This window comes from Felis catus, chromosome E3, assembly GCF_018350175.1.
Source record: "Felis catus isolate Fca126 chromosome E3, F.catus_Fca126_mat1.0, whole genome shotgun sequence".
Classification (NCBI taxonomy): Eukaryota; Metazoa; Chordata; class Mammalia; order Carnivora; family Felidae; genus Felis; species Felis catus.
The window spans coordinates 22,570,571-22,595,999 of record NC_058383.1 but is presented as its reverse complement, the minus strand read 5'-3'; the positions used below and the strand labels follow the sequence as shown (position 1 = coordinate 22,595,999).

Genomic DNA, 25,429 nt, shown 5'->3' with positions numbered 1-25,429 from the left:
AGAGGGGAGGCAGAGAGAGAGGGGTACAGAGGATCCAAACCAGGCTCCAGACTCTGCACTGAAAGCAGAGAGCCCGATGTGGGGCTTGAACTCACGAACTGTGAGATCATGACCCGTGCCAAAGTCGGACACTCAACCGACTGAGCCAGCCAGATGCCCTCTCAGGGCCCTTTAAATCTGTAATAGTTCTTTTCCCCCAGCCTGTTTTTTCTCCCCATGCTACTTATATGTTAAGGAAACTGGCTCACTGTACCGTAGAATTTTCAAGTTTTGGATTTGGCCAGTTCTATTTGCACAAGTTGTTGAATGCAGTCTCTATGCCCCTTTTCTGCCCTTTAGTTAGTCGATCTGGAGGCTTGATCAGATTCCTCTACCTTGAATTTATTTCTCTTTTTCTCATGCACAGCTGTTGTCATAGAGGAGGCCCATTCTTTCATTTTACCTTGATCCGCTGTGGTCATTTAACGGGCCACTTTTCCTCCAGTCTTACCTGCTCTCTCCATGTAGATTCTAGGCTGTTTTCAGAGTAGTATTTTTAAACCAAAGATTCACTGTGTTAATCCTCCACTTAAAAACTTTCATTGATTCCTTATATCCTCTAGGGATATAAGCCTAAGCTTCTGTGCTCAGCATACATAAGGCCTGGTCCCTTGCTTACTTTTTTGGCTAGAACTACAGCCATATGCACTTTTTTTTTTTTTACCCTATTTATTCATTTATTCAAAAGACATTTCAAGAATGCCTACTTTTTACTAAGCATGGGGCATTAATCCCCCCCCAAAAACTTCTGATTACATTATCCACCCTGCAGCCCATCCAGGCAATCTTTGGGGAAGCTGGATATACCCTGCAGCGTAGCACTTCATCTGAGTCTAGAATTGGGAAGAGGAACCGGAAACTCAGTAGGTCTACCTGTGGGAGCATGAAGTTGAAGATAGTAGTATTGGGAGGTCGGACAAAGGTAGGGGCAGCCTGGACTTTCACTGAGCAGGTAGCAGGTCAGGCTTGGGGACAGGTGGAACCAAGTGAACCTGAATAGGTAAGTGAACTCGGGGGATACCATATTCTCAGCAAATGTCTGTTTATTCAGTGAGTCCTATTTGTGGGATATACTGGGAACCTCTTCAACTAAATCAGTGTTATGAAGGCCATTCTTTTTACCTTACAAGTTATCCCTTTTGCCAGAACACGTTACTCAGTAGATCAAAACATAACTTCAGTAGGTGTCTTGCTACCTACTCTTTTCTGTTGTGTTTTCAGCTGTACTGGTAGTTATTTTTTAAATGTGCTTTGTTTTGTAGACCATTGTGATGAACGACTGTATTATCCGAGGGGATCTGGCAAATGTGAGAGTTGGACGTCATTGCGTTGTGAAAAGCCGGAGTGTCATAAGGCCACCTTTCAAGAAATTCAGCAAAGGGTATGCAATTTAATTACCTTGTTTGGGTCTTGAGCAAGAATCTGCTACTGGTGGTGTGTTCCGTGTGTTGAGGTGTGGTGTGAGGAGGAGGGCTGTGCTATTGTTTGGGACATGAAAGAAGACTTCACTCTGATGAACACAACTCTGGTGGTGGTGGTCTTAGTTTAGTTGTTGGTTGGTTCCCAGAAACAGAATCCACTTAGCCTAGAAAAAAAAGCAAGGGGGATTCTGGCAAAAGAGACAGGGGCATATTTAATGGAATCTCAGGATAGGAGAAGGTGCCAGGCCTCACAAGGGACTAGAGCCTGTGCCTGGACAGCTAGACAGAATCACGATGACTGGTCTGTCGCTCTCTTACTGAGATTATACTGTTTCTTATTTGTCCTTGTCTCTGTGTTTCTGCTTCCCTCCCCTCTCTTGTACATTGGCTTTGTCTTCCCCCATTTCTCATGAAGCCAACCTTGCTGCCTCAGCCCCTAACTTATATCTATTCTCCATTTAAGCTTCAGTGGATACTGACCAAGGATTTTAGGTCTTATTTCCAGAATCTTGGGAGAGGAAATCTGATTGGCTCAGCTTGAGTTGAGTGCTCCACCCCTGTCTTAACAGTTGTGACCCAGAGGGCAGGGTCAGGTCAGGCCCACTGTGGGCCCAAGAATAAGGACTGCCCAAGAAAGGACATGGACAGGGCAGGAAAACTGTCCACTATGCCTAATGTGCTGGTTTTGGGCTTTGGTTTATTTTTTGCTTTTTGTTTTTGCCTCTCCCTCTTTTTCCTCCTGGCTTCTACCTGTGGCACCGTCTGCATGTCATTAAGTCAGCAAGCATTTACTGAGTGCTTTTTTTATGTCAGTCACTAGGATACAAGCTGGGTATGTAAAAATGGGTGAAATTGCATTCCTGCCTCAAAGTTCTCAAAACCTAGTGGGAGAAACAATTACATAAATAGATGGCTACTATAAAATATGATGGTGTAATGTGATAGACACTGCATAATGTCACGCTCCTGTCATAGGACATACATGGTTAGGGAGGAACAGAGAACAGAGCAACCAACTGAGACTGTAATACCTAGGAACATGCAGAAATGATCCTGCATTCCTCAGAATGAGGTCAGACTCCAGACTTTCCATTACATACAGGAATTAGAGCAGGGAGTCTGTAAGTCATTCACATGAAAACATTTGCTCATTAGCTCAGAAGGCAATTGGGGGAAAACTAGAATACCTCTTGGTAGCCTTTTGTGGTTCCATACTGTGACAGGTACTCTGTTGGAGTTGTTGACTTTCCCTTCTGATAATGGCATTACTGGGCTGGATATGGTCCCAGGAAAGCACCGAGCATAAATAATAAACATGGGGTTTATTGGTGAATTGGAAGGATATATAAATGAGAATAGTCCACATGAGAAATACATAAGTACAGAAGTGTAACTAGCAACACATGAATAGTGAGTTTGGGGGCACCTGGATGTCTCAGTCAGTTGGGCTTCCAACTCTTGATTTCGGCTCAGGTCATGATCTCACAATTCATGAGATCAAGCCTCATGTCAGGCTCTGTGCTGAGCATGGAACCTGCTTGGGATTCTCTCTCTCCTCTCTCTGCCCCTCCCCTGCTTGTGTGTGTTCTCTCTCTCTCTCTCTCAAAATAAAAAACATGAAAAAAAAGAGAGAGTGTGTGTGGATTCTCCCCACTCCCGTCCCACATATCTCAATACCAGAACTAGATAATAGAAAATAGAACCAGATAAGAATATCAGGTTTGGAATTTTAACTAATTAATTTTTAAGTTTGTATATTTTGAGAGAGAGAGAAAACATGAGTGGGAGTGGGGCAGAGAGAGAGGGAGAGAATCCCAAGCAGGCTCTGCACTGTCAGTACAGAGCCCGACACAGGGCTCAAACTCACAAACCCTGAGATCATGACCTGAGCTGAGATCAAGAGTTGGACACTTAACTGACTGAGCCACCCAGGCATCCTTGGAATTTTTAATTTAAAATTAAATGACGGTTCTGCTGTAGACTGTGATGAGATCAAGGAATTCATTGTCACACAAGGGGTGCAGATCAAAAATACGAATGGATTAAGGAAGATTTAAATAAATTATACGTCCTCAGAGGACAGATACCATCTCCAATAAAATATTCCTGACAAGATAGAACACAGGACTAGAAAGAGCCAGTGAGCATCCAACTACTTTATTTTAGTTCCAGTCCAAATATTTTATATCCCAGTGTATTGAAGTTACCTGTAAATGCGATCCTAGAACCACTGTCCATGACATTTGAGGAATCCTAGAGAATGGGAATGATGTCAGAAGTCTGGAGAAAGCCTCCTGACTCCTACTCATCCTTCAAGTCTTGGCTTACGTATCACTTTTCAGTTAAACTTTTACCAAACTACCAATTTAGGTAGTTATATACTCTCATTGTATACTCTCATATCTTGGTGCTTTTCGTCTGCAGCACTAATCACAGTTGTAATTAATTACTTAGATAATCATTTATTTAATCTCTCTTCTCTTGATTGCAAGCTCCTCGTGGGCAGGGTTATGTACCTTTTGCTTGCTATTATATCTCCAGTTCCCTAGCGTAGAGTCTGGCATATAGTAGGCATTCAGGAAAATCAGTGAATATACAAATGTTTGGAATGCTGAATGCTAGAAAATACATCCTCAAAACCTGATGTCAGTTCCTTGAAGCCCTGTAGAGCAGATTACTGAAAATGTGACCTATGAGCATTTTCAAGGAGGCAGGAATGAGCAAAACATTCATTCATTTGGTGCCAGCTCTTTTAGCTTGGAAGGTCTTGCTCCTTCTGCCTTGCTGTTTCTTTGCACACTGCCTGGTCTAATATTTCTGATTTTGAGCTAGTAATCACATTCATCTTCAACATTATAGAATTCCCCTAGCCTGAGAGTTCTTTCCTTACTAGGAGCAGTCTTATTAAGACGAGACGATAAAGTTGAGAATATGGTCTGTAGTTCTATAAACCTCTACCAAGAGCACATCACCTTGACTTTTTTTTGTTTGTTCATCTTTTCCTTCTCTAGTGTTGCATTTTTTCCTTTACATATCGGGGACCATGTCTTTATTGAGGAAGATTGTGTGGTCAACGCAGCTCAGATTGGCTCTTACGTTCACGTTGGCAAGAACTGTGTGATTGTGAGTATGATGTCTTGGCTGGCTAAATGTCCTCCCTTCCCCTCAAGCTCACATCCCTCACATCAGTGGGCCTCCACTTTTGTGACCGAGGAGGGTAGAAGTAGTTTCTGGCCTACTGGAATTATTGTTGGATTTGGAGTTTTTTAGGCATTAAAAATCATGGCTAAACTTTACCAAACCTCTTCTATATGATGTTGAACCTTCCTTTGATGATCTTATTTGACCCTCATAACCATCCAAGGGTGATAGTACTATTATTATCCCTATTTGTGAGTGAGAAGCCTGAAGACCTTAGATATTAGGGGATTTGACAGGGCTATTAAGTGGTAGAGCTGGGATTCGAACCCAGGCGGCATGAATAGCCATGCCGATTCTATGGCCTACCTGTTGCCTTACCTCCAGGAACGTACAGTCTAGTGGGTCAAAGGGGATGACATTAGGCAAAGTGCAAGTAGTTCAGGGTGATGGGTGTGCAGGGTACAAGTGGCCCTTTCTCAGTGGAACCTGTAGGACCCTGGTCCATAGGAGCCTTGGCATCCACTTGTTACATCCAGCCGTGGCTTTACAGATTTGGATTTCTTAGTATTTCATAGATGAAGAGCTTGATTTCAGTTGGGATTTAGGGGAACATCCTGGGTGAGAATATTAATGACTGGAGCTGAACTGACTTAAGGTTTAGGGAAGGTGTTTCCTGTATTTTAAATTTGTACCCAAATTCTAGATTCTTGGGAAAGCCAAGAACTTTTCATGTTTTTAAATGGCTGTTCCCAATAATGCAGAGGCAGCTCTCTGCTCTGGACAAGACTCAAGTATCAAAATACTTGCTGAATCTGGGGTTCCTGGGTGGCTCGGTTGGTTAAGCGTCTGACTCTTGATTTGGCTCAGGTCATGATCTCATGGTTCATGAGTTTGATTCCCACGTGAATTGAACTGAGCTGATAGCATGAGCCTACTTGGGATTCTCTCTCCTCTCTCTTTCTCTGTGTCCCTCCCCTGCTCATGATGTCTCTCTCTCTCTCTCTCTCTCTCTCTCTCTCTCTCTCTCTCTCTCTCAAAATAAATAAATAAACAAATTAAAAAATACATCCTGAAACCGTGCAGTCACATTCCACAAGCCACAAGCAAAGATGGTCCATGTAGTGGGAGCCACATGACTGTGGAAATCTGACTTGGTTAGTCATAATTAAGGGAAGTTGTTGTTTTGCCAACCATTCTCCTCCAAAGGAGTCCCCTTGTATGTATCAGAGACAGAGAGTCTTTAGTTTGGCATGATGTTGAAGGGGGAAAATAGTGAAACTCATCCTGTCCAACAAGAGTTGGTTTTCTAAGCCATGGTTAGATTTTTCTTTTTCTTTTTTTCTTTCTTTTCTTTTTTTAAGTTTATTTATTTACTTTGAGAGAGAGAGAGAGAGCGTGAATCAGGGAGGAGCAAAGAGAAAGGGAGGATCCCAAGCAGGCTCTGTGCTGTCTCGGGGCTCAAACTCACAAACCATGAGATCATGACCTGAGCCAAAGTCAGATACTTAACTGACTGAGCCACCCAGGCACCCCACAGCTGGATTTTTTCTGACATTTTCTGCAGCAAAGTGATGACATCCTCATAGTAGCCTAGGTGTTAGTCCTGTCCCTTATCCCCAGAGCAAAATATCTGAAATGTTGAGATCCAGATGCTCTTCCCAATGCTTAGGGAATTCTAGTCTTCTTGTCCTGTATTTTGCTTTTTAGGCCACTTTTCGATACATCAGTTCATGAAATAGTCACTGTTGGGTATTGGCAGTATTTATTTGCTGAGCCTTTACAAATCCTCAAGTAATCTCAAGAGAAAAATTCTTTTAGAATTCTAGAATCTCGGAGCTAGCAGGAATTCTTTGAGTCCAGCTGACCCCATGAGCCACAGATCCTTCCTCTAGCACCCATTTGGTGTTCTAACTCTTGTTTGGATGTGTGAAGGTATAGATGTCAATCAGAACTGCCTGAATGCCTACAGGTAAAGACTAACAAGCAATCTTAACAGGCATCGTTATTGTACTGTGAGCTTTGCATTTATTATCTCTAATCCTCAGAGCATCCCTGCAGGTTTGGTTTTATGTCCTGTTTCACAGATGAGGAAACCAAGGCTCAGAGATGCTAAATAACTTGTATAAGGAGATAAAGGTAGCTGTAATAGTGGTAACACGTAGTTCTTGACTCCTCCTTGAAAAGTTCACCACGAAAGAATAAAGAAGTAGTTTCAGCTTTTAACCTCCTCATCTGTTGCCAATCCACTCATGCCTAAGAAGTACTGGCGTTTTTACTTTTGCTGCTATTTAATTGATCAGTTTTCCCAGAATGCTCTGAGCTGATTAAGCATCATTTGTCTGAGTGAGCAGAATGGCTAACTAGTGGGCTCGGCAGGTGCCTACTACAGCAGGTGTGGTGGCTGGTGATACACAGAGCAAAGTTTTATTCACATTGCTCTTTTCCTAGGACCCTTTGTCTGCAGATTCCCTATATGTGAGTGTAGCATGTCTGATGCAGCATATTCTGTTTCATTTCACTCAGTGCCCCATGTGCTTAGTCTGTATTATTAGGAGCTTAGGTGCCGTAGGATGTCTTTGAGTTCATTTGGAAATCACCAGGGGAGCTGGCTGGCTGCTGTATTTTTGAAATTGCCATTAGGGGTGCCTGGGTGGCTCATTTGGTTAAGCATCCAGCTTTCGATTTCAGCTCAGATCATGATCTCACGGTTCGTGAGATTGAGCCCTGCGTCAGGCTCTATGCTGACAGCACGAAGCCTGCTTGGGATTCTCTCTCTCCCTCCCTCTCTTTGCCCCTCCCCTGCTTGTGCATGCATGTATATACTCTCTCAAAAATAAATAAAAAAAAAAAAAAAAAGAAATTGCCAATAGGAGGCAATTATGGGAGAGAACTTTCTAAGAGTGAACGAAGAGCTACAGTTGCAACTTGTTTCTGAGCTACAGATATTGTCAGGTATTGCCTAGGCTATTGTCCACTAGCCAGAGATAGCTTAGCAGTCACTTAAAAAATTCAGACTTAGAGGTATAAGCTTTTTAAAAAACTCATGTGACAATCTACCTGGAAATTCCTGGAAATACATATGATTTGGGTACTTATTTATTTATTTTTAATGTTTTGTGTATATTTGAGAGAGAGCACACAGTGGGGAAGGGACAGAGAGAGAGGGGAATAGAAGCTCTGAAGCAGGCTCTGTGCTGACAGCAGTAAGCCCGATGCAGGGCTTAAAAGCACAAACTCTGAGATCATAACCTGAGCTGATAGCAGATGCTCAACCAGCTGAGCCACCTAGGTGTCCAATTTGGGTGTTTAGTAATGGGGAAATTTTTTATATAGCTTTCATATCCTTTGGTAAAATCTGAGATCCGGATACATTAGCATTGTCCTCTTAGTTAAGAATTCCACATTGTCAGCCAAATGTGCTTTATCAGACCAACTGACCAAAACACAAGTGAACTCATAGGGCCTGGTAATGCAAATGCAGTCAATAAAGACCAAAACTTTCATTTAGTTTGCAGGTAGTCTGAGGCACAATGCTAATCTGTATATAGAAGCCTCTCCTTTGCCTTAACCCATGAAACGGATGAATCTACCAGACCTTATTTCTTGCCCTCAAAACGCTGTGGGTTATGGAAGAATTGAAAAGTGAAGGCAGTGGATAAAGTCAGGCATAAGGCTTGGCTGAAACCTTCAAAATGAACATATTGGCTGATATGAACCAAGAGTACAGAAGTAGATCCTAATTCTGTGCACAAAATGGCTTCAGGGGTTCAACTGATGTCATGAGAATTAGTCTCCTTCTCTTTCCCGCTTTCCTCTAGGAGACTTTCAGGCAGGTTTTTCCCTTATGGAAACAAGACAGCTGGTCCAGGCATCTGTCCTGTTCTCTAGAAACTCCATTGGAAAGAGCTTCTTTTCCCAGTAGTCCCAGCAAAAGCCCTGATGTTCAGATTCATCAGACTGATCTGGCTCATTCCCTAAACCAGTTGCCATGGCCAGGCTTGGAGTTTGGGGTTAGGATAGGGGACTGTGATGGGCAGGGGGTGGTAACCAAGGGTCAATATAGGTTCTGTTACCAGAAGAAAGGGGAACAAATGTTGGACAAGCAAAATAATAGATGTCCACTAAATGACAAAAAAAGAAAAAGGAAAGGAAATTGTACAATTCTTGGAAGACTGAATTTCAGTCTATAATGCTTAAGATAACCTGAACTGTCCCTAGCATACCCCCTCCCTGAGTTCACACACACACACACACACACACACACGTGTGCACACACACACACACACACTCACACTCACACACACTAACACCCCTACCTCCTCCTGCTTGTCAAATGCCACCCAAAGTAGAGAACTGTGGCCAAACCTCTTGCCATTGTCCCTGTCTGTGGTATGATATCAGGAATGGAGAAAATACAAAATAGCTTTCTACACAGCAGATCGGACAACTTGTACTCCATTTCCTGATCTGTTTCTTAGTGACAAGATTTTCATTTCAGGGGCGCCGGTGTGTATTGAAAGATTGCTGCAAAATTCTTGACAACACAGTTTTACCCCCAGAAACTGTGGTGCCGCCATTCACTGTCTTCTCCGGCTGCCCAGGTAAGCTTGGGTGTTGATATTCAAAGCTCAAGTTCTTTTTCCGTCAGAAAAATAATGGGTGCAACTTCTGTCTCTGACAATATGTTGATCTAGCTCATTTAAAAGATTCTCCTGTGACAGATTCCCTTGAAATGCTATCTAAAACGTAACCAGTATCTTTTTAAATGTGTAATTGGGTTCACCAGGAAATTTCAAGCAAAGAGGAAAGTACACCCATACCATAAGCATGTTTAGGTTTATGCATCTTCATAATAGAGTGGTTTAGGGTTTGATACTGCTGTGGGGACCAGTGATAAAGCCTTACATTCACGCATGGTGGAGAGATCTTCCTGAAGGGTGAGCTCTCAATAAAAAGTTGATGTAGAATAAACCTGCTACTAGACAGGAAAAAGGCACAAAGACGCAAGTCTCTCTTGGCCTGGGCTCTGGGTGGAAAAAGAAAAGTCTGTCCAGAGAATTCTAACTATGGCTTCATGTTGGCTGGGGGTTTGTACTTCCCACACTGCCAAGGAATGTCCAACCTGAAAAGTTGACATAAAACAGTCTAAGACCAATGATAGCACTAGGACACCCGAGAAGAGCAAATATATCCCATCTCGACCTTGGCTGACAGAATGCCCTCAGGTAAAGCCCTCATGAGCTCAGAGTTCCAAGTGGCCAAACATGTGAGCAAACAAAAGTCCTACACTCTCATCCTAGAAAACTTGGAAAACACTGGAAAACAGAAGGAAGAAGAAAACCTCATGTCCCCTGCCCCCAGTCCAAGACAGTCTCTTTTCTGTGTTGTTTTATATGGTTGAACTCATGCAGCATGTACAGAGGCACCCCAGAGATTCACAGATGGATGATGCTATGTAGAGAGAGATTTGACAGTATATGAGATCTACCACTGAGTGGTTTAGTTGTTTTTCCAATTAAAAAACTCATTACTTAGACCATCGACTGTGAGTTTCAAAGATGTACAGAATCATCCACTCAGATTCTTTGGGGAAGAAATTGACCATTCTGCTGTTTGGTGCACTTTTGCCTTTGCAGAGTAGGAAGGAGAGCCCTGCTGAGTCATTCTCCCTTATGGGGTTCCCACTGTGGAAAAGCTTAATCATTCTTAGCAAGTACAGATCAGAACAACCCTTACAGTTGTTTTAGGTTGATTGTCAAACAGGTATCTGCTCTGAGGTGAGAAGCATATTGCCAGAGAAATACCCTTTTTTTTTTTTTAATGTTTATTTATTGTTCAGAGAGAGAGCAGGGGAGGGGCAGAGAGAGAGGGAGACAGAATCCAAAGCAGGTTATGGTGTCACTGCAAAGCCCGATGTGGGGCTCAAGCCCACAAACCGTGATATCATGACCTGAGCAGAAGTCAGATGCTCAACTGACTGAGCCACCCAGGCGCCCCGCCAGAGAAATATCTTGATCTCTTTTAACTTTTTCAAGGTCCTTAGTACCAACTATGGTCTTTGGACACCAATGGCAGAGGCAGGGAGGCACCACTTCATATTTGAAATCCAAATAAGCACTGTGTTTTAGAGGTTCTGATGGAGGATTCAAGCTGCCTGAGACCTTAGAGATCATTGCGTAGATGGGGGAAATAGAAAGGTGTGGGTGTCCACAGGGTCAGAGCTGGTTTGTGGGAAAGCCTTGACTAGCACTTGAGACCCCTTATTTAGAATCCTGTACTGTCTGCACTGTGACAAGATGCTTCCCATGTTCATTTGCAGTAGTTTCACAAACATGCTAACTATCTAGATACTGCTGTTGGAAATATCCATCTTTAATAAAGAGGCGTAGGGCTGCAGGAAGACTGGCACATTTTTGGAGGGCTCCACTGCATGAAACTGACTAGTGGAACAAAGTGAAAGACAAACCATCTGGAAAGAATTTTGGCCAAAATTGCCTACAGGAGTCACACAGAAGTGATTGAAGTAATAGCCTGTCGTAGCTATCTAAGAATACAAACCTAACATTGTGAGATCTTCTGATGTTTCATGAGGATCTAAAAATCTGAATTTTTATGTGATATCCCTGGACTTTTAAATGTTGGCTGCTAACTTTTTAAAAAGATTAAATACTATGCAGACCAAACATAGGTTTGCAAATCTAACATGGCTGTTCATTTGTAAACAGTTCCTGTGAGAATTTTGTATTTTTAGGACCTTTTTTCCATTGTACCTGTTACTTTCTCTTTCTACATATGCAAGTGCATGTATTTGTTCTTGTATGTGTGACGTATAGGTATGTGTATTCTATGCATATATACGTATACTTGTGTACATAATACAGATGTATGAGACTGTTTACACCTGTGTAAACAGACTCACACTCTTTATTCTGTTTGGAAACTTGCCTTCTTAACAGTGTATCTTGGGCATCTTTTCTTGTCAGTATGTGGAGAGTCCCCTCATTCCTTTTAATGGTTACATGTTTTTCGTTGCATAAATGTACCATAGTGTAACTCATCAGTAATGGTGTAATGGATCATCAGATGTTGCCTTTGGTTTTTCAGTATTAGAAACTTTGCTGCGTTAATATTCTTGTACATGTATTGTTCACTTGGGCAAGGTTATCTGTAGGATAAATTCTTAGAAGTTGGATTGTCAGGTCACAGGGTATGAACTTTTAAAAGTTTTGCTAGATTTTCCAAAATTGCTCTTCAAAACAGTTGTATGAACGTACGCTTCCACCCATAGTATATGGGAGTGACTTTTCCTGGAAATCCTTAAATACAATTTTTTGTCTTTCTATAGGATATTTCTGTTCTACTCCCATCCACGACTTGTATGTAGCAGGTTTGGGGACTGCATGTTTCACTCTATGAACAGCAGAGCAGCTTCTTACCTCAAAGGGTGTTCACCTTGGCTTTGCCCAGTAGGTGTCACACCAGAATCCAGGGGATGGACAAATCCATCCTGAAACAACCTCCAGTGGAGTCAGAGATGCCTTAATAACCTTTTTTACCTGGAATTTATTTATCCATTCAGGGAGTTGTATTCTTTGTCTCCCCCCCTCGCCCCCCCCCACACACAAATACTATCTCAGAGATGTAGTCAGTAGAACGACTCTGCTAGCATTGAAGATGGAGGACTTGGATTTAGATGCTCACGAGTAAAGAAAAGGGGCCTATAGGGGTTTAAACGAAATCAGAGCTGCTGTCCTCCCCCGGCTCCAGTTGGTTGATCAGGTCTTTCTTTCCCCAGGACTGTTTTCAGGGGAACTCCCAGAATGTACCCAGGAGCTGATGATTGACGTCACCAAGAGCTACTACCAGAAGTTTTTGCCCTTGACACAGGTCTAACATCTCTGCCTTGTGTCTCGAATTTGGTTGAGCTCTAAGATGAACTTGGGGACAAAGTGAGCCAGCCAGCATCTACAAAGAGCTCTAGTGTCTTTGATATCTTCCACCCTCTTTTTTTGTTTGTCTGGTTTTGTTTAATTCTTTAGAATTTCTCAATCCTTCCAGGTTCTAAGCTCTTAAGACTTTAATAACAGAACGCCTGGAGGCATTGTGTCCAAATGCTGTACTTAAACCTTATCTATTAACAGTCACTCCATACCATTATCTGTGGAACACAGAATCATCTGTTCCCAACACTCCCACCCCTTGGTCCCGTGGATGACTGGATCCTGCTGAAATAGGCCCGCCGAGCGCAGCACTGTCCCAGCGTGGAGGTCATGGAGCTGGTGTGCTGCTCTCAGCCATTAGCTGCTCACATGGATCGCTCTCGGCTTTCCTGAGCTAACACATTTGGCCAGTCGCCCCAGTTGCTCATGGGGGGAAAAAGTGTGACTTTTCAGAGCCCAGATTCCTGTTTGCTACTGAAACTTCAAGGGAGGGTTGGTTAGCATTTCTCTCCTTCCCAAAATGACCTTAACTGTCCTTTTAACCCAGGGTGATGAATAAAAGACTTTCTAGCATTCTGATCTAGGGCCTTTGGCTTTCACTAGAGGGGAGGCCCTCAGCACCCAGGTTTTATTTTTGCAAAGACCCAGGTTTGAGTCTCCCACGTGGACGGGCTAGTCTGGCAGTCCTCCTTGCCTCACAGTATTTAGAGGCAGCAACATATGCCTTATTTCCTTGAAGACGTAGCATTTGTGACAATTGTTCTCTAACCAGAACCATTCACCCGCGCTATATTTGCCATAAACGTCACAGGTAAGACCGAAATATTTGTACCTGGACCCGATCATGTATATATACAGGGGCCTCTTAAATCATTCTGTGGGCACAGACTCCCAAGGAGTAAATGAATTTACCAGTGCTGTTCTTACCATCTCTTGGGTAATAACACAATCCTGCTTGGTTCTGCTCTGACCTCTTGGTCTAAAAGGATTTAGAAGGGAAGGCCTGAGAAGCTTGGCTTTGCTCAATGCTCTGATTCTGCTGTGAACAGGGTAGGATAGTTCAGCCTTGAAGATTAAGGTCTATCAGGAGCTGTCCTAACTTAATATCTGGTTGTGGGGTTAAAGTGTCTACATGTGATGATCTCTACTACGTCAATATAAAACAATTTTCTGGTTTGTCTTTTTTTTTGTTTGTGCATTAAAAGATTGACTTCAAAGATTATTTGAAGGTGATCCTTCTCTATCTCCAGTCATGGCTACCTCAGTTCCTTGGGCACTTTACTGCACTCCTGGTGCCCTGCTACAGACTTGACATTCACTGGTCTGCTTACGGTTCACACCAACCCAGTAAGGTGGATGTTGTTCCCATTTTACAGATGAGAAAAAAACTCAAAGATCTTAGGTAACTGGTCCAGTTCATACAATGAAGAAGTGACTGACCCAGGAGTCACCCCCCATGCCTATCTGACAACATAGCCATGTTACTCAGCTGTGCCCTGGTAAGATGAGACTAGGCTTGCCCTTGGAGCACATCTGCTGTGCGTCCTACTTGATATCAGTAGTCTGTGATGGTTGCAGTTTTTTACCTTGTTATGATTGATTGATGTCATTTCCTGGCATCTCCCCCAACTCACTTCTCCTTTCGTGCCACCATAAAGGCAGATCTTGGAATTGGCAGAGCTTTGTTGCTGTCTAAACTACCCTCTTGTTAGCTAGTGAAATCCTGCAGGGCATGTCTAACATTACCATCCAGCCTGTGTTTGAATACCTCCAGAAGGAAGCGTACCACTTTATGCAACTGTCCATTTTCTTTTTCAACTTATTTCTTCCAGCTTCACTGAAATGTAATTGACATATGATTTTTTGACTGCCCATCTTGTGGGTGAACAGTGAAAATTAAGAGAAAGTGGGATCTTTTAAAAGCTTCTTCAACACAATTTTAAAAGCCTTGAGTAACTCATGTACGAGATTCCAAAAACCCAATCCAGTTAGTGGAAAAGGGACATGCAGTGAAGTAGAACTTCCCAGTCTAGAACCCCGATTGCACATTCTACTGCCCAGGGGCAACTACTCTGAACAGGTTTTGGTGTGTCCTACCAGAGACTGTCTGCATGCAGCAGCAGATACAAATGCATACCGCAGCCTGTGTATTCATACAACTGTGAGCACACAGTAGGCGTGCAGCTTTGCACCTTGCTGCTTCTACGGAATGATACACCTTCGAGGCGGTTCCACCTTTGGCACATACAGGTGATAAAAATGGCAGTCACTAATATTTACATAGTGTTCCCCCATGTACCAGGCACTCTTCTGACTTCTGCACATTTATTAACTTCTTTAGTCCTCACCACCACCAGGGGTAGGTACCATTACTCTTCCCCAAGGAACAGAGGTTAAGTAAAATGCTCAAATTTGTACATCTGATGGGATGGTGAGTCAAGGCAGTCTGCATGTAGAGCCCATACTTTTCATCACTATGCTGGAATTCCTCTCTGTTGTAAAACCTTTCATTGCCCAAAATTGTATCATTCAGCCAGCCCTCACTGTTCAGAAAGCTGAGAAAGTATTTTGCTTTTTCAGGCAGGCAAGGGAAAGGGGGTTGGGAGTGGGTATGGGATGAACCATCCAGCAGTGGCTGCCCCAGGCAGGAAGCCCAGTGTCCCCCTGAGAAGACTGTCTCCTTGCAACGTGCCTTGCTGTCTTGTAGCTGCAGTGGTCGTTTAAGAGCTAAATGGGAGCAGGTTTCATGGGAACTGTGTCTTGCTTGCAGTCAGTAAATAGTGTCTTAAAATTCTATACCATATAGTTGGCACTCTATAGAGGAATCTGCAAGCTAGATTAGATAAAAATCCAGTTAGAATGCTTTGTTGCAAGTGACAGAAATCCAGCCCGAGCCAGTTTAAGTAGAAAGGGGTTTTATTGGCTTACACAACAGATCATGGAAAAGGTTAGCTTCGGAAGCAACGTAATGTGAACCTTGGGCAAGTTACTTAATCTCTCTGCCCTGTACCCTAAGCTGTACAATGGGGATGACAATGGCACCCCCGTAGAATTGGTTCTGATTAAATGAGGTACTATATGTAGACATTAAAGATCGTTCCTAGCACTCTGCAAGTAATAACATTATCATTGCAGGGATAATTATATCCAGAGACTGAAACCCAATGTGGCTCTTTGTTTTCTATTTCTTTTTCAACTGTACGTTAGTAAAGGTACAGACTGGGCTGCTGTAACAAAGAGACCACTGAACTACAGTGGCTTTCTCTCACCTAGCAGTGTGGGGATAGTCAGGTTGTTCAGCGCAGATAGGTGTGGGCTCCAGGAAACCATCAAATACCCAAGGTCCTACTATCTTGTCACGTGACCACATTTAGCTACAAGGGAGGAGGCAAATTTAGTCACTGGCTGCATAGCTAAAACTCTGAGGAAGGAGATTCTAACAGTAAAAGGGAGAGGGGGAGATTGGGCACAGGGAAACAGTAAGCAAGCTCTCCCAGGTCTGTGTTGGCTTCCTTTTCTCCTACTGCAAGCGGGTTCTCTCATGCATTGGAGCCCATGGCAGCTGACTGCTCCAGATTCTACCCTCCCAGCTTACTAGCCCTGAGAGAGAGGCTTCTTCCCCCCAGTTCTAATTTGGAAAATCCTTATAGAAAGGTCCTCAGTGGTTTCTGGCGAGTCCCATACCCTCTTGGATTAATCACTGCCCTAGGGTGTGCAGCCCTATGATAAACCTGATGTAGGTCATGAGCTTTCCTCCATCCCCCCATGGCTGAGGAACAGCAGAACCCATCACCAAAACAAGATGCTGGGCAGACAAATGATAGCTACTACAAATAGTAAACGAGTCTATAATTACTCGTTACTGATACTGTTGGAAAGGATGTTGGTGATCATATGTGTCCTAGGAAAGGCCAGCTGGACTCTGTCTCCATGGTGGCTCTCACCCCAGGGACAATCTGTCACTAGATAATTACCTTTAAAACCCCAGAGAAGAAAGTCTCCTTGTCTTCACAATACTCTCCGAAGAGCAGACAGATGGGAGAGACCTCGGCTGGGACTCTTTCCAGTTGTCTTAGGGGACAGGGGAAATTAATTGGCTCATGTAGCTGATAAGGCCAGGGCCAGGTTAGGCTTCAAGCCATATTCCAAGACTCACAACAGCATCATCAGGGATCTGTCTCTTCGGTTCTTGACTCTGCTTTCCTTTGAGCTGGCTTCATTCTCAGGCTTCACGAGTTACCCTGTAGCTCCAGTTATTGGTAGAAAAAGCTCCCTTTCCCCAACAGAACCCCTGGACCTGGCTGTCATTGGTCCAAACCTGGGATGTATTCAGCCTCAAGTAATCACTGTGGCCAGGAAGGTAGAATGCACTGATTGCCTAGACCAGGGACACATCCTCACATGGCTCGAGAGTTGGTGTTGGGTGGCTGTGGTGATGTTGCCAGAAGAGGGGATGAATGGATGCCGGGCAGGAAAAATCACCTGCTGTCCAGTTCAGGCCTCTTCCTTTTCTCCACTTGTCTTCACTGCCCTCTGTTTACCTGCCTACTCTTACTGCCTGTCCAATCTCTCATTACCCTTGGTCTTGGGGGTGGGATGCCTCTGGTTGTACCTGGGCCTGGCACAGGGAGGATGTTGCTTAGCTAAAGTGAAGTGTTGATAAAGAGCCATTTAGGGTCACTTGGGTGGCTCAGTTGGTTAAGCGTCCAACTCTTGATCTCAGCTCAGGTCTTTTTTTTTTTTTTTTAATGTTTATTTTTGAGAGAGAGAGACAGACAGAGCATGAACAGGAGAGGGGCAGAGAGAGAGGGAGACACAGAATCAGAAGCAGGCTCCAGCCTCTGAGCTGTTAGCACAGAGCTGATGTGGGACTTGAATTCATGAACTGCAAGATCATGATCTGAGCCAAAGTCGATGCTTAACCGACTGAGCCACCCAGGCACCCCTCTGTTTTCTTTTTATGTTTATTTATTTTGAGGGGGAGAGAGCATGAGCAGGGGAGGGGTAGAGAAAGAAGGAGAGAGAGAATCCCAAGCAGGCTCTGTGCTGCCAGCACAGAGCCTGACCCACCATGACTTGATCCCATGAACCACGAGATCATAACCTGAGCTGAAATCTAGAGTCAGACGCTCAGGGCGCCTGGGTGGCTCAGTCGGTTAAGCGTCCGACTTCAGCTCAGGTCATGATCTCAAGGTTCGTGGATTCGAGCCCCATGTCGGGCTCTGTGCTGACAGCTCAGAGCCTGGAGCCTACTTTGGATTCTGTTTCCACATCTCTCTCTGCCCCTCGCTCATTCATTCTCTCTCTCTCTCTCTCTCTCTCTCTCTCTCTCTCTCTCTCTCTCTCCCTCCCTCTCTCTCAAAAATAAATAAACATTAAAAAAAAAGTGTCAGATGCTCAACCAACTGAGCCACCTAGGCACCCTTCAGCTCAGGTCTTGATCTCAGGGTTGGGAGTTCAGGCTTCCATGTCCAGCATGGAGCCAACTTAAAAAAATAAGTAATAATAATAAAGAGCCAGTTAGAGGATGCTCCTCTGCCTGGAACTTCTTCCTTGTGGACCCCATAGCACCTTGTTAGAGGAGCCCTTGTCAAGGTCTAGGTAGAATTCTAGTTACGTACTTGTGTTCTTGTCTGAGCCCACACTAGCTGTGAGCTCCTGAGGAGTCAGATGTGAGCCTGTGGGTATCCAGCCCATACTTAATGGGGTGAGCCCCTCCTCCCCTCAGTCCCTACCCAGCCTAGATAAGTGTTATGTTGCAAGATCCCAGGTACAGGGGGCAAGGTTGAATGACTGACTCGTGTGCCTTCTGTTGACTGATTCTGGTGCATGTGGTTGCACAGGGTTACTGTGGTTGTTTGGGATGTGCAGTGGCTTCAGAATTAGTCACTTCTGCATGGGCCATTTCACTCAGAGCCTGAGGCCACGCTTCCTTTCTTAGTCACTGACCCATGTGGGTAATGGCAGACTTGAAGTGAATCAGACAAACATTACTTCTATTTAATACATCCTTGGAAGTTTCTCAGCTATAAAGAAGGGATCTTGGTGGCTAGGTAGGTCTTTCTTGGTGTATTGATGTGGCCAGTGAGAGCCCACAAGAGTCCAGAACATGGAGCCCCAGACACATTCTGACTTGCCCTCAGCCATTCTCTAGGACAAATTGACATTAATGGACCTGGATGGTTGCCTTGGGTGATCAGAGCTAGCTGGCTGATCCCCAGGGGGTAGCTTCAATGGAGTTGCAAGGCCCCTGTAATGACATTGGCAGTGTTGAAACATTGTGTTAAGGCTTGATTATTTCAAAAAAGTTGTCAACAAAGTGTCCTGCCAGCTTGGACCAGTTTCTCCAAGTCTATGATCACTGGAACACTTCTAGAGCCCCCACTAATGTGCTTTTCTAGAATATGCACTTGCTACCTTTAGGGCTCGGAAGGCGGGGCCCTGAGCACATGCTATATCACTCATTTGCTCATTTACCAAATACCTTTTGAGCCACTGCTGAGTGCCCGGCGGTGCCCTAGCCCCTGGAGATACAGTAGACAATAAGATGGAGCCAGATCCTGTCGGTAGGGATGTTATAGCTTAGTAGGGGAGAGAAAGCCAAAGAAACAGAGTTCCCCAATGGAGGCCTGGGGACCCTTTTGCAGGTCACAGTGGTGAAGAGTGGGCACTGGAGGCAGGAAGATCAAACCCCAGCCCTGCTGTGTACTAGCCTTGTGACTTTGGGCAAGTTATCTCCCCTTGTGGAACCTCAGATTTCTCATCGATAAAATGGGGAAGATGCCTAGGAGTTGTTATGAGGATTTAAATGCACTCAGACGTGTAAAGCAGGAGCCCTGGCTCAGGGTAAGTGCTTAGTGACTGGTAGTTTGTAACAACTATTATTAGTAAGTGAAAAATCTTGAGTAAAATCCTTCATAGTGTAAGGTACAGCATTCTTACGTATTTTTAAATTTAGAAAGAACATCAGCTCATTTATAATCAATCCACCACAAAGAAGAGATGGGAAACAGAAATCACCCTTCCTTGCTTTGCACTTACCAGATTCCAGGCACTTATTAGAAAACATTTAATCTTCCTGTCAAAAAAGTAGGGATTTTTAGAACTCATTATTCAGAGGAGGAAACTGATCTTCAGAAGGGTTAAGCCAACTTTCCCAGTGTCACAAAGCTAATTAATGACTGAGCTAGAATCCATGTTTTATGCAGTCCCCCAGTATCCTGAGCCTCCAAGGCACTTGATGCTGAGGACCATCCTTGCTGCCCAGTCAGTTAATTCTTTGTTTTCCTGAAGTTTTTGCTGGTGAGTTGGGCACACCTACTTTTCATTAGGCACTCTGACCCAGACCCTGGAGCAAGAAGAGTTAGCGCAGGACGACCTGCTTCCCCGAGGAGAGGAGATGGCTTGTTCTGTATCTTTAAGTCTGCTGGGCATCACACATATGGTCGATGCATAAGAAAATCGTCCAAGAGAAGAGACACAAGAATGGAGTCCACACCCTCTCTGGCTTTCAGACCTTGGGTCTAGACATTCGGCCATGGTCTTTCTGGGCCCTACCAACATCCCTCTTTTCAGCTGTATTCATCTCAACCTTCGGTGTCTGCTGAGTGCACTTTCTGACTTCGCATGGGAACAGCGAGAGCCTGCGAAAGCAGTAGGGCCAGAGGGGGAGAATAAGGAAATCTGAGACTCAGAAACTCTAAGGCCTCTTGGAGACTCTGAGCTCCCTGGGAGTAGGTACAGGTTCTTTTTGTTTCAATAATAATAGCAACAACTGACATGACTATGTCCCCGGTGTGTCTCAAGTGCTGTCCTCATAGACGCTCTTTACAAGAACCTTTGGAGATGGGCACATCACAGATAGAATCCTAGAAGATGGGCACTTTAAGTATCCCCATTTTATAGACATGGAAATAGAGGCACAGAGAGGTTAAGTAACTTGCCCAATGTCACACAGCTTATAAGGAGGAGGGTTTGAACCCAGAGTTCTTCAGTTTAACCAATATATCGTATTGCTTGTTGGTAAGGAGGGAGGGAGGGAGGGAGTGAACAAGTGAGTCTGGGATTTGCGGCTGGCCAGACTGACAAGGCCCCCAGAGGCAGGATGAGGCGTACTCCGGAGTCAGCAGAGTTGGGTTGCAATTCCCTGGCTACAGGACCTCGGGCAGTAACCTCATCCGGAAGTGCCCGTGTCCTCATCTTCAAAATGGGAATAAGGTCTTTTTGAGGATGCAGTGAGATCATCTCCGTAAAGCTGTTAGCCCCATGCCTGGTATATGCAGAGTGCTCAGTGAGGGCTCACTGTTAGTATCACTGACGCTCTGTAGATGATTGTATTAATGTGGCATCACTGCAGCTGTATCAATGGAAACTCCGTGTTGACAAGAGCTAGAAGGGAATATGAAAAAGAAAACAGTTGCTAAACGTCAAAGGGAATTACTGTTTTTTCAATGCGTTGTCATTTCTTTATTCTTTTTTTGTATGTTTATTCATTTTTGAGAGACAGAGACAGAGTATGGGAGGGGGGAGGGGCAGAGAGACAGGGAGACACAGAATCCAAAGCAGGCTCCAGTCTCCGAGCTGTCAGCACAGAGCCCGATGCGGGGCTCGAATTCATGAGTTGTGAGATGACCTGAGCCGAAGTCGGATGCTTAACTGACCGAGCCACCCAGGTGCCCAATGCTTTGTCTTTTAAGTGTGTGTCCATTTCTAAATGGAATAAATGGAATATACATGCAGTGGGTACTCAGTGGCCTTCAAATGTATTATTGGTTGATTCCATTGCTTAAAAGTCTTATCTTGTGGGGGTTGTTTCTGCCTCTGCAGAAAAGAGTTAGCACTTCAGGCCTGTAATTAACAGTTCTCTTGATGCTGAATTTACTGCTAGGGGTTTGAGTAAATTTGCAATGAGGAAACAAGGGAAGTTTTTAAAAATGATTTTGTATTTTGTAGCTCTTGTATCTGGAAATATAAAACTGGTTTAAAATGTCACATACTTCACAGTTTCATAAATGCTAGAGGGATCATCCCAATCAAAGAAAGATGCAAAAAAAAAAAAAATTAAGAAGGTGTTGGTGAGATACAGCTTCTGGCGGGTGTGTTGGAGTTTAAATTCTTTGAGCGTTGGAACCAGAACAAGTTTTCATGTAACTGTTGATTTTTGCTATGATTTGTGTCTGTTGGAACCTCTGGAAGGGGAGACAACATGAAAAGAGAAGCAATTTCTGGATGGAAACGCACATTTGGAATTTGAAAAAGCAGTTGCACTGCCAGTGAGCCCTAGGTGAAATGTCCAACGCCTAGAGGCTGATGCCAGGCCAGCATGATGTACATGGTTTTGAGTGGGTCAGACTGACAACATGAAAAGGAAGCCTTGCTTGTCACTTGGACTTGGACCATGGCTGTCTGGTACTGCAGTATGACTTTCTGCAAGAAGCCAAAGAAAAGCAGCTGGCTCTCTTGGAATCCCAGATTCACTAATTGTAAAAGTCTGCATGTGACTAAGCTGAAAACTGGCCTCTGTGAGCTGTTTCAGCCCCAGCAGGAGCTGTGCTGACCTGGAAGCAGACACAGGCTCCATGAATAGGACTCAGACCCTGGGACTGTTGAAGGTTTAGGACCCCTTCTGTAGAGCTCTCATTATGAAGACCTACATCGTGGATGCTGGCCGGACCGCCGGGCCACATACACATGCCCACAGGAGAAGGCTTATTCTCTGATGGGACCATCTACAATCAAGCTGCTGGTCAGCTCTTTGTCGCCAATGCGGAGGCTACCTGCATCCTGATTTGTGATCCCTGCCAATGTTGGGGGAGGGCACATCACAGGGACTGTGACCCCTCCACCTGCTGTTGAAGATCAGACTCTGGGCCTTCCTGGCAAGGATGTCTCACTGGTATTGACTTGTGTTCGGCTTTCTAGACTAGTTGCAGCTTAACCACAGTGGGCTGATAGCCTGATTCTATTTCCTTACTGCACCCTCCCACCCCCATACACACCTAGTAAGGTAGGTTCATTATTTGAATATAGTTGTCTCAAGAGGGATTGATCTAGGCTGTTCACTGAATAAAAGGAATGGGAGATGATGTACACCCATTTGGAAACTTTTGAAAATTCAAGCTTTCATCCTCCACTAGTCTGCCAGGGCTCCCAGAACAAAATGCCTCAGACTGGGGGGCTTAAATTAGAGAAATATGTGCTCTCACAGTTCTAGAGGCCTGCAGTCCTAGACCAAGGTATTGGTGGGTTTGACTTCTCTCAAGCCCTCTCTCTTGGCTTATAGATTCTCACCGTGTCCTGACATAGTCGCCCCTCTGTGCTGTCTGTATCCTGATCTTCTCTTCTTCTAAGGACACCAGTCAGTTTGGATGAGGGCCTACCCTAGTGATTCTATTTTAATTCAATCAGCTCTTTTTTTTTTTTTTTCAACTTTTATTTACTTTTGGGACAGAGAGAGAGAGAGCATGAACGGGGGAGGGGCAGAGAGAGAGGGAGACACAGAATCGGAAGCAGGCTCCAGGCTCCGAGCCATCAGCCCAGAGCCTGACGCGGGGCTCGAACTCACAGACTGCGAGATCGTGACCTGGCTGAAGTCGGACACTTAACCGACTGCACCACCCAGGTGCCCCTCAATCAGCTCTTTGAAAGTCCTGTCTCCCAATAGAGTCACAATTCAGAGGTACTGGGGGTTAAGGCTTCAACATAGGAATGGCAGAGGGGACACAATTCAACCCCTGTAACACATCCTGACCAATGCCTGAATTTGTCTTTCTGGTTAAGTTAGATAAAAATGTTTATCTGCAAAAATGTATTTGTGTCTCTTGTATACAGCCTTTGCAGATAAAAAGCCTGGAGGAGACTAAGAGGGGATTGGAAGAATGTTGTTGGGTTGCTGAACAGCGGGGCCTACAGATTTTGTAGCAATGAAAAGGCAAAGTCCTGGCACCTTGGAGAGCCTGGGGAAAATGGTGGGGGGCATCTATAATCTTGGAAGCTTTTCCCTCTTCCTCACGGAAAGCTCCAGTGCTACCTTTCCATGCTCTGGAGTGCTTTGAGTTCAGACCGCTGAGCCTGTGATCACACCAGGCAGCCCTGGCTCTGACAACAGAGGGGGCCAGGGCCCTGCACTTCCACACAGAATGCACACTCATGAGATGGGGACACTTGTATCACAGACAAATAGAATTGTTTGGAACTGACTGCCTTCACGCAGCTCTTCCAATACCAAGGGCTGGCTGGATCTTCCAGACTGGACTGGAAGCCCTAGGGTGGGAGAACCGTGGTAAGAGGCTTACAATGGGGGCCCTGTTACCCTTCACTGCCTAACATGTCTTGCTTGAGGTACCCTAACATTGAAAACTCATTTCCAGTGGGACCATGTGCCCTCTGGGACTGTACTAATGTCTTTGTGCCCTGTCACCACATTGCCTCAGCCCTGGAAGGCTTCAGATCAGCCTGAACTTACTGGCCACAGCTGTGCTGTACCTGAATTGGTGCCTGGGGCCAGGTAAAAATGAATCATACAGAAGTTTAGGGAGGAAGCCACTTGGCTTTCTAAGATAGACTGTTGTTCTTTTTTTAATTGAGGTATAGTTGACATATAACATTATATCTAAAGTAGACTTTGATGGTTAACGGGACCCCTGGCAGGCATAACAGATCAGCACTGCAGTTTGGGCTCATCTTTTTGCATGGGGTCCTACTGATAATACATTTGCTGCAAAGAAGCATGAGCCAAGGCCAAGGGCCAAGGGGATGGACAGCGCAGAAGGGAGTTAACACAGTAAGCCTGAGACTGCTCTCCTTGTTTGTAAGGCTGACCCTTGGCTGGCATCTGGGTAATTGGATTTTGAGTGGGTTCTCACCATTACCTAAATAGTAAGAATGGCTCACTGTGCCTAAACTGTGCAGACAGTATGGTTTATGCTAAATGCCTGCTTTTCTTCCAGGAATCCAACATTTTGGTATGTGCCAGGCAGAGGGTGTCTACTTGGCCAGCCTATTGGGCCAGCAGTGTAAAACCCTGGGCACTGAGCCTCTAAGGAGCTTCCCTGGCAAATAACACTTCACACTTGCTGTCATAACTCATTGCTGGAGGAATTAAGTATTCTTTGTGTCTATACTGCGAGAAGGCTCTGGGAAGCTTGTACCTGGTTTCCTCTGGGCTTTGTGCTATGCACCTTTTTCTGTTTGCTGATTTTGCTTTGTAGCCTTTTGCCGTAATAACTTATAGCCGGTTGTCAGTAAGACTATATGCTGAGTCTTGTGAGTCTCCTAACAAATCATCAAACTGGGGGGGGGGGGGGGGGAGGGCCACTTTGGGGACTCCCAAAACACGAACAAGGGCGACTTCTGGGGTGTTGGTAGTGTTCTCTTTCTCAGTCTGGTGTTGTTTATGTGGGGTGGGTTCAAGTTGTGAAAATTCATTGAGCTGTACAGTTATGATATATACACTTTCTACATATCTTAAACCTCAATAAAGAGATTACACACCACCAGAGTAAAAGTAAAAAACCTTCCTTTTATTCAGCAAACATTTCAGTTACCCCCCTTTTTTACTAGGCATTGCTCTGGGAGTTTGGGACACGGGCTAGGAAAGATGTCATCATTGCTTCTGCATTTACTGGGAGGCAGGTAAAGATATACTTACAATAATATGGCTGATATTTGCTGGGCTCTATCAGAGACATCATAGGGCGCCAAGGGGCACAGAGAAAGCGCTTCTAACCTGGGTATTTTGCTGTTCTAGGGTTGCTACTCCAGTACTTTCGAAAGTCAGGGAAATGGGCAGAGGGAGATGGCTGAGAACAGCGGCAAACAGGGAAGGTATGTGGGTATAGAGTTGTCAGAGCCTCTAGTTTTGTTTTTCTTTTTTTTCTTTTTTCTTTT

The 25,429-nt window shown here is 44.5% G+C and overlaps 1 protein-coding gene across 2 annotated transcripts in view; it reads left to right on the top strand.

Moving 5' to 3' along the window:
* Positions 1-25,040, top strand: part of DCTN5 (dynactin subunit 5) — a 30,364-nt gene extending 5,324 nt beyond the window's left edge. Inside the window, exons 3-6 of one of the 2 annotated variants that reach the window (XM_006942234.4) lie at positions 1,302-1,420; positions 4,472-4,583; positions 9,100-9,202; positions 21,737-25,040. In XM_006942234.4, the coding sequence (XP_006942296.1) occupies positions 1,302-1,420; positions 4,472-4,583; positions 9,100-9,202; positions 21,737-21,750 (348 nt within the window). In that variant the 3' untranslated portion in view covers positions 21,751-25,040. Of the gene's footprint in view, positions 1-1,301; positions 1,421-4,471; positions 4,584-9,099; positions 9,203-12,396; positions 13,764-21,736 lie in introns of those variants that run through there. The other variant, XM_003998763.6, reaches the window with a different exon arrangement.
* Positions 25,041-25,429: the final 389 nt, after the last annotated feature.